This window comes from Nerophis ophidion, linkage group LG03, assembly GCF_033978795.1.
Source record: "Nerophis ophidion isolate RoL-2023_Sa linkage group LG03, RoL_Noph_v1.0, whole genome shotgun sequence".
In the NCBI taxonomy this organism is placed as follows: Eukaryota; Metazoa; Chordata; class Actinopteri; order Syngnathiformes; family Syngnathidae; genus Nerophis; species Nerophis ophidion.
In genome coordinates this window covers 9,114,012-9,123,800 of record NC_084613.1, presented here as the reverse complement: position 1 = coordinate 9,123,800, position 9,789 = coordinate 9,114,012, and the positions used below count along the sequence as shown (strand labels likewise).

At 39.9% G+C, this 9,789-nt stretch overlaps 1 protein-coding gene across 5 annotated transcripts in view; it reads left to right on the top strand.

Annotated features, from left to right (window-relative positions):
• Positions 1–9,789, top strand: part of LOC133549077 (ELKS/Rab6-interacting/CAST family member 1-like) — a 76,279-nt gene that overhangs the window by 41,460 nt on the left and 25,030 nt on the right. For all 5 annotated transcript variants that reach the window (XR_009806021.1, XR_009806020.1, XM_061894181.1 and 2 more), the window contains exons 8-13: positions 1,600–1,767; positions 2,131–2,298; positions 2,385–2,522; positions 3,980–4,120; positions 4,216–4,356; positions 6,352–6,545. Coding sequence is in view for 3 of the 5 variants with exons in the window: in XM_061894181.1 (XP_061750165.1) it covers positions 1,600–1,767; positions 2,131–2,298; positions 2,385–2,522; positions 3,980–4,120; positions 4,216–4,356; positions 6,352–6,545 (950 nt within the window). In the remaining 2 variants the exon portion in view is untranslated. The remainder of the gene's footprint in view (positions 1–1,599; positions 1,768–2,130; positions 2,299–2,384; positions 2,523–3,979; positions 4,121–4,215; positions 4,357–6,351; positions 6,546–9,789) is intronic.

Genomic DNA, 9,789 nt, shown 5'->3' with positions numbered 1-9,789 from the left:
GAACCATCTGTGGCTGTGAAGTGAACACTAGTAAGGTTGTAAATACCGATAGAGTAGGCTAACCCATGTGGTTCCTGTGGATGTGAACACAAGTTGTAATTACTGTAGTGACTATATAACAAAGTGACTGACACAAAGTAATGTGTAAATAACGTCAATAAGTAGATGAACCATATGAGGCTGTGAAGTGAACACTAGTAAGGTTGTAAATACTGTATAGAGTAGGCTAGCCCATGTGGTTCCTGTGGATGTGAACACAAGTTGTAATTACTGGAGTGACTAAATAACAGTGACTGAAACAAAGTAATGTGTAAATAATGTCAATAATTATATGAACCATCTGTGTCTGTGAAGTGAACACTAGTAAAGTTGTAAATACCGATAGAGTAGGCTAACCCATGTGGTTCCTGTGGATGTGAACACAAGTTGTAATTACTGTAGTGACTATATAACAAAGTGACTGACACAAAGTAATGTGTAAATAACGTCAATAAGTAGATGAACCATATGAGGCTGTGAAGTGAACACTAGTAAGGTTGTAAATACTGTATAGAGTAGGCTAGCCCATGTGGTTCCTGTGGATGTGAACACAAGTTGTAATTACTGGAGTGACTAAATAACAGTGACTGAAACAAAGTAATGTGTAAATAATGTCAATAATTATATGAACCATCTGTGTCTGTGAAGTGAACACTAGTAAGGTTGTAAATACCGATAGAGTAGGCTAACCCATGTGGTTCCTGTGGATGTGAACACAAGTTGTAATTACTGTAGTGACTATATAACAAAGTGACTGACACAAAGTAATGTGTAAATAACGTCAATAAGTAGATGAACCATATGAGGCTGTGAAGTGAACACTAGTAAGGTTGTAAATACTGTATAGAGTAGGCTAGCCCATGTGGTTCCTGTGGATGTGAACACAAGTTGTAATTACTGGAGTGACTAAATAACAGTGACTGAAACAAAGTAATGTGTAAATAATGTCAATAATTATATGAACCATCTGTGTCTGTGAAGTGAACACTAGTAAGGTTGTAAATACTGTACAGAGTAGGCTAACCCATGTGGTTCCTGTGGATGTGAACACAAGTTGTAAATACTCTAGTGACTAAATAACATAGTGACTAAACAGACCAAGTAATGTGTAAATAATGTCAATAAGTAGATGAACCATCTGTGGCTGTGAAGTGAACACTAGTAAGGTTGTAAATACCGATAGAGTAGGCTAACCCATGTGGTTCCTGTGGATGTGAACACAAGTTGTAAATACTGTAGTGACTAAATAACATAGTGACTGAAACAGACATAGTGATTACTTTGGATTAATGGGCTATGTATTTATGTCAACTCTAATAATTTTTCAATTATTTAAACTTTCTTGTAATTTTTACTGAAAAACCAGGAGCTTAGGGGGTTTACCTCCCTTGTCCTCATACCATGGGTACCGTCCTGGACCTGGCTGGGGACCTGATCCCCCAGACCCCCAGCTTATGTTCAGTCTTTTTCATGAAATTCAAATCACGTACCTAATACAATCAGGATAAATGTGTTATAGAATGTTCATGTTTCTCATTGCCGCTCTTGTTTTGTTGGAAGATGGAGCAGGTGAAGCAAGACCTGTCCAGGAAGGACACGGAGCTGCTCGGCCTGCAGACCAAGCTGGAGACGCTGACCAACCAGTTTTCCGACAGCAAACAGCACATCGAAGTCCTCAAGGAATCTCTCACTGCCAAGGAGCAGAGAGCCGCCATTTTGCAGACAGAGGTAGAGTGCAGTTGGTTGACAAATGTAGTCCCTCCAGCAGGGTTGCTGTCAAATTATTTTCTCTGGAAACGATTCTTTTTCAATGACCGAGAGATGCAGGCTGCTGGAAAACATGCGAGTTGACAAACAGAGGACTGTCAAACAGCTAAGATATAGGATATCCTGGTTTATTTTTTTTGCAGTGTACCATTTGTTATTTCACTGATATTTATTTAGTGGTTAAACTGTTCTTAGATTTATAATGCAAACATTCCTTGGTAAGGCAGTATATATATATATATATATATATGTAGGTACAGTATATACAGTATAATTAACGCCCTGATCATAGCCTTGGACGCCTCGTGTATTCTTCCTGATTAGGTGGATGCCTTGCGTCTGCGCCTAGAAGAGAAGGAAGCCACCTTAAATAAAAAGAGTAAGCAGATCCAAGAAGTCTCAGAGGAGAAAGGAACGCTCAATGGAGAGATACACGATCTTAAGGACATGCTGGAGGTGAAGGAGCGCAAAGTCAATGTGCTGCAGAAGAAGGTGAGTTTGTCCTGGAAGTCTCGGCGCGTAGCGTTTTTGGAACAGTTACGGCGGTCAAGTAGCTCAGCGTTATGTTTGCTCTGCAGATCGAAAACCTGCAGGAGCAGCTGAGGGATAAGGAAAAGCAGATGAGCAGCCTGAAGGAGAGAGTCAAGTCCTTGCAGACCGACACCTCCAACACAGACACCGCCCTCACCACGCTGGAGGAGTCTCTCGCCGAAAAGGTTTGCTGATATTTGCACCCAAAAAAAGCCAGACTTTTTGACATTTAGAAAAAAATCCCGACCTTTTGATACTTAGAAAAAATCCCGACTTGTTGACCAAAACAATTTCCAACTTTTTGACACTTAGAAAAAATCCCGAAATTTTGACCCAAAAAATTCCGACTTTTTGACACTTGGAAAAAATCAAACATTTTTTGACAAAAAAAATTCAGACTTTTGGACACTTACAGTAGAAAAATCCCAACTTTTTGACTCTAAGAAAAAAATCCCGGCCTTTTGACATATAAAAAAATCCTGAATTTTTGACCAAAACATTTTCGACTTTTTGACACTTGGAAAAAATCCAGACTTTTTGACCCAAAAATTTCCAACTTTTGGACACCTACAAAAATCCTGACTTTTTGCCAAAACATTTCCGACATTTTGACACTTAGAAAAAATGCCAACCTTTCGACACTTAGAAAAAATCCCAACCTTTCGACACTTAGAAAAAATCCCGACCTTCTGACACTTAGAAAAAATCCCAACCTTTCAACACTTGGAAAAAATCCCAACCTTTTGACACTTGGAAAAAATCCCGACCTTTTGACACAGAAAAAAATCCTGAATTTTTGACCGAAAAATTTCCAACTTTATGATACTTGGAAAAAATCCCGACTTTTTGACAAAAAATTTCCGACTTTTGGACACTTACAGTAGAAAAATCCCGACTTTTTGACTGTTGGAAAAAAAATCCAGACATTTTGATAAAAAAAAAATTCTGACTTTTCGACAATTAGAAAAAATCCCGACCTCTTGACACAGAAAAAAATCCTGAATTTTTGACCCAAAAATTTCCGACTTTTTGACAAAAAAATGTCTGACTTTTGGACACTTACAGTAGAAAAATCCAGACTTTTTGACACTTGGGGAAAAAAATCCAGACATTTTGACAAAAAAATTTCAGACTTTTTGACACTTACAAAAAATTCCGCCCTTTTAACTCTTACAAAAAATCCAGACCATTTGACACTTACAAAAAATCCCCATTTTTTGACACAGAAAAAATCTCAAATTTTTGACCCCAAAATTTTTCTGACTTTTTGACAGTTGGAAAAATCCAGACTTTTTGATAGTTGGAAAAAATCCTGACTTTTTGACAAAAAAATGTCCGACTTTTTGACAATTAGAAAAAATCTCGACCTTTTGACAATAACACTAGAAATAGATGCTACATGTGTTCCCAGTCCTTTTTATTTCAGCAAAAGTGACGAAAGGATTCGAGAAATTTGTATGTATAAATATATATATATCGATCTATTTCCCTCTCTTTCGCTTTATCTCTCTGTTTATCTATACTTACATATATTTATGTATCGATGTATATACAGTATCTAGTATATTTATATACATTTATGAATATACTGATAGCCCAATGTTATATGTTTGTGGGTTTTTGTCCTGTACCTTTCTGGTAGGAGCGCATCATTGAACGACTGAAGGAGCAGCGAGACCGAGACGACCGGGAGAAAACCGAGGAGCTGGATTGTACAAAGAAGGAGCTGAAGGAGCTGAAGGAGAGACTCAGCTTGCTGCAGGGAGACCTGTCGGACAGAGAGGTGATCAACTAGCACAAAAGAGAGGAGGGAAATCATCCCGGTGCAATGAAAATAAATGGTTTAATAATAAGTCGTTTGTCTTTTGGTGTGCACAGACCTCTCTGCTGGACCTGAAAGAGCACGCCTCGTCCTTGGCCTCATCCGGTCTGAAGAAAGACTCCAAGCTGAAGAGCATGGAGATTGCTCTCGAGCAGAAGAGGGAGGAATGTCTCAAAGTGGAGAACCAACTTAAGAGGGTGAGATATGCGCGACTTGGAAAAAGACTTCCAGGGTGATCCTGTGTCATGTAATTACAAACCCCGTTTCCATATGAGTTGGGAAATTTTGTTAGATGTAAATATAAACGGAATACAATGATTTGCAAATCCTTTTCAACCCATATTCAATTGAAGACAAGATATTTGATGTTCAGAATAGAATAGAGTTTTATTGTCATTATCGCAGTGAACAGGTTCAAAGAACAACGAAATTGGAGCAGACCCCCTAAGGTGCATATAAGATATGGTAATATAAATAGTAAAAAAAAAGATAGAAATAAGAGATGTATCTATATATATGTATATATATCCACACGCATGCATATATGCATATATATGAATATATATATATACACACATACATATAACATTATTGCACATTATAGTCCGAATAAAATAAAATTAAGACATGACACATGAGGACATGATGGACATGTTGTGCTCACTCAGTGCCTGTTTAATGTTACTATGCCTCTTGGTAGCATTAAACAGGCACAAACTCATAAACTTTATGTATTTTTTGCAAATAATAATTAACTTAGAATTTCATGGCTGCAACACGTGCCAAAGTAGTTGGGAAAGGGCATGTTCACCACTGTGTTACATCACCTTTTCTTTTAACAACACTCAATAAACGTTTGGGAACTGAGGAAACTAATTGTTGAAGCTTTGAAAGTGGAATTCTTTCCCAATTTTGTTTTATGTAGAGCTTCAGTCGTTCAACAGTCCGGGGTCTCCGCTGTCGTATTTTACGCTTCATAATGCGCCACACATTTTCCATGGGAGACAGGCGGACCAGGAAAGTACCCGCACTCTTTTTTTTTACGAAGCCATGCTGTTGTAACACGTGCTGCATGTGGCTTGGCATTGTCTTGCTGAAATAAGCAGGGGTGTCCATGAAAAAGACGGCGCTTAGATGGGAGCATATGTTGTTCCAAAACCTGTATGTACCTTTCAGCATTAATGGTGCCTTCACAGATGTGTAAGTTACCCATGCCTTGGGCACTAATGCACCCCCATACCATCACACATGCTGGCTTTTGAACTTTGCTTCGATAACAGTCTGGATGGTTCGCTTCCCCTTTGGTCCGGACGACACGATGTGGTATATTTCCAAAAACAATTTGAAATGTGGACTCGTCAGACCACAGAACACTTTTCCACTTTGCATCAGTCCATCTTAGATGATCTCGGGCCCAGAGAAGCCGGCGGTGTTTCTGGATGTTGTTGATAAATGGCTTTTGCTTTGCATAGTAGAGCTTTAACTTGCACTTACAGATGTAGCGACAAACTGTATTTAGTGACAGTGGTTTTCTGAAGTGTTCCTGAGCCCATGTGGTGATATCCTTTAAAGATTGATGTCAGTTTTTGATACAGTGCCGTCTGGGGGATTGAAGGTCACGGTCATTCAATGTTGGTTTCCGGCCAAGCCGCTTACCTGGAGTGATTTCTCCAGATTCTCTGAACCTTTTGATGATATTATGGAGCGTAGATGTTGAAATCCTTAAATTTCTTGCAATTGCACTTTGAGAAACGTTGTTCTTAAACTGTTTGACTATTTACTCACGCAGTTGTGGACAAAGGGGTGTACCTCGCCCCATCCTTTCTTGTGAAAGACTGAGCATTTATTGGGAAGCTGTTTTTATACCCAATCATGGCACCCACCTTTTCCCAATTAGCCTGCCCACCTGTGGGATGTTCCAAATAAGTGTTTGATGAGCATTCCTCAACTTTCTCAGTATTTATTGCCACCTTTCCCAACTTCTTTGTCACGTGTTGCAGGCATCAAATTGTAAAGTTAATGATTTTTTTTGCAATAACAAAAATTTTTTTATCAGTTTGAACATCAAATATCTTGTCTTTGTAGAATATTTAACTGAATATGGGTTGAAAAGGATTTGCAAATCATTGTATTCCGTTTGTATTTACATCTAACACAATTCCCCAACTCATTATATTTTCTTTTTCTTCCAGGCTCAGAATGCAGCTCTGGAGGCTCAGGCCAACACCGAGCTGGCCGAGCGCATTAAGAGCCTGGAACAGGAAGTGGCACGCCACAAAGAGGATTCTGGGAAAGCGCAAGCCGAGGTGGACCGCCTGCTGGAGATCCTGCGGGAAATGGAAAACGAGAAGAACGACAAAGACAAGAAGATCAGCGAGCTGGAGAGGTGGGTGGATGCACTCTTGTTGTTTAAGCGCACAGACAAGTCAGCGTTGACATCCACTCACTGGCCAAAACATCAGTGAAATAGCGATATCCTTGTCAGTCGAGTGGTGTAGAACTGTATCGTACAAAACCCAAATTGGCACGTCGTGTAAATGGTAAATAAAAACAGAATATAATGATTTGCAAATCCTTTTCAACTTATATTCAATTGAATAGACTGCAAAGACAAGATATTTAACATTCGAACTGGAAAACTTGGTGATTTTTTTGCTCATTTAGAATTCAAAAAAAGCTGGCACACGTGGCAAAAAAGACTGAGAAAGTCGAGGAATGCTCATCAAACACTTATTTGGAACATCCCACTGGTGAACAGGCTAATTGGGAACAGGTGGGTGCCATGATTGGGTATAAAAAGCAGCTTCCATGAAATGCTCAGGCGAAGGGTCACCACTTTGTCAACAAATGCCTGAGCAAATTGTTTAAGAACAACATTTTTTCAACCAGCTACTGCAAGGAATTTAGGGATTCCACCATCTACACTCCTTAATATCATCAAAAGGTTCAGAGAATCTGGAGAAATCACTGCACATAGGCCATGATATTACGCACCTTGGATCCCTCAGGCGGTACTGCATCAAAAAGCGACATCGGCGTGTAAAGGATATCACCACATGGGCTCAGGAACATTTGAATCAATCCATCAATCAATGTTTACTTATATAGCCCTATATCACGAGTGTCTCAAAGGGCAGCACAAGCCACAACGACATCCTCGGGGCAAGGAAAAACTCAACCCAATGGGAGAATGACAAAACCTTGAGGACCCCCGCCCTGGGCGACTGGTGCAATGGACGTCGAGTGGATCTAGCAGAATATAGTGAGAGTCCAGTCCACAGTGGGGCCAGCAGGAGATCATCCAGAGTCGAGACAGGTTGTCACCACCGATGCACAGACGGGCGGTCTACCCCGGGTCCTGACTTTGGACAGCTACCGCTTCATCCATGGCCATCGAAGCGATGATATTATGGACTTTGGATCCCTCAGGCAGTACTGCATTAAAAAGCGACAACAGCGGGTAAAGGATATCGCCACATGAGCACTTCAGAAAACCACTGTCAGTAACTACAGTTTGTCGCTACATCTGTAAGTGTGAGTTAAAACTCTACTATGCTAAGCCAATGCCATTTATCAACAACACCCAGAAACGCTGCAGACTTCGCTTGGCCCAAGCTCATCGAAGATGGACTGCTATAAACTGGAAAAGTGTTCTGTGGTCTGACGAGTACACATTTAAAATTTTTGGGGGAATTGTTCATGGGCGCCCCCCTGCCTATTTCAGCAAGACAATACCAAGCCACGTGTTACAACAGCGTGGCTTCATAGTAATAAGAATGCGGGTACTAGACTGGCCTGCCTGTAGTCCAGCCCTGTCTCTCATTGAAAATGTGTGGAGCAATATAAAGCCTAAAATAGCACAATGGACACCCCGGACTGTTGAACAACTTAAGCTGTACATCAAGCAAGAATGGGAAATAATTCCACTTCAAAAATGCCTCTCCTTAGTTCCCAAACCTTTAAGTGTTGTTAAAAGGAAAGGCCATGTAACACACTGGTAAAAATGCCCCTGTGACAAATTTTTTGCAATGTGTTGCTGCCATTGAATTCTAAGTTAATGATTATTTGCAACAAAAAAAAATTAAGTTTCTCAGTTATTATCATGAAATATATTGTCTTTGCAGTCTAGTCAATTGAATATAAGTTGAAAAGGATTTGCAAATCATTGTATTCTGTTTTTATTTACATTTACATTTGAAACGGTGCCTGAACCAGTATTTAAAACAATGGAAAACATACAAATTTTAAGTGAAGTGAATTATATTTATATAGCGCTTTTCTCAGGGATCTGGGAATCAATGCCGGTACATAAACAGAACCAATTTTCGGTACTTTTGTGTGTGTTCATGAGGTAACAAATATTAACTTGTTGAACAATATTTTTTACTTACTTATTCAACGTTTAACACTTAAGCTGATAATTACAACTGTGCTGTCAAGTTGTTCCACTTCCTTTTCTAACACTCCCGAGTCGCATTTCCAAGAATGCATTTGTTTCAGTGTGTCCTAGGTGTGTTGCCGTAGTCAGGAAGTCTATCAACATTACGTTACCAATATCTTTTTGTTGAGCTCTACAAAGTGTTGTACTGTAAGTATTGCACTTGTCAGGTTCAAACACTGATGACATATATTAAACAAGACAAGAAGCAAGGAATCGGACAGAATTAAGTTCGGCTCAATTGAGGAGAGACGTCTGGACTGTACTGTTTGTATAGTTTCATCACACTGACGAAAGATTGTAAGCCTCCTCGTTTATTTGGACTTTCCCTGATTACATGGTAACAGCCGTTTCTAAGGGGCGGGGGTTGTAAACAGCCATCGCCTTTGATTACAAACAGTTTAAAGAAACGGTGCCTGGAGGGAAGTCAGGTCTTGCTTCCTCTTCGCTCTGTAGATATCGGGTCAAGACGAAATCTTTCTATGGATTACAATACATCAAAGAAACCGACACCTTCACGTCGCTTCCCATCCTACACAGTGGTGTTTTACGAGCCTTCTCCTTGGTAGGATCAAAGACAGCTTTTGTCCTCTCGCCGGGAACTCAGGGAAACATATAGTATTGTGTAACTTAGATACAGTCACCGTATTTCCTTGAATTGCCGCTGGGTATATAGTATGCACCTGCCTAGAATTACTGCCGGGTCAAACTCCTTTCGCAAAATATTAACGCATGCTTAGCATTAACGCCGGCTCAGGATTAACGCCGGGTCAAACTCGTTTCGCAAAATATTATTTTTATTAGCGCATGTCTTGAATTCCCACCAGGTCAAACTCATTTCGCCAAATAATTAGCATATGTCTAGAATTTCCGCAGGGTCAAACTCGTCACGTCACGAGTGACACTTCACCTGTCATCATTTTCAAAATGGAGGAGGCTGATTTTAATAATTTGAAATCGCATAAAGGGAAGAAGATTAAGAGCTATTAAGTAGGATTTAAGGTCCAAGCTATTGAATATGCTATAAAGAACAGTAAGCAGCTATGTTTTATTAAAATACCGTAGCTGCATGTGTCAAATACGAGTCATTAAATGATGGTGGTAGAGGGCGCTAGTGATCCTTCTTGCGACTACCTCGGCTGCAGAAGAAGTGGCAACAAGCGGCAAGAGTGAGCAGCGTGTGTTTATTTTT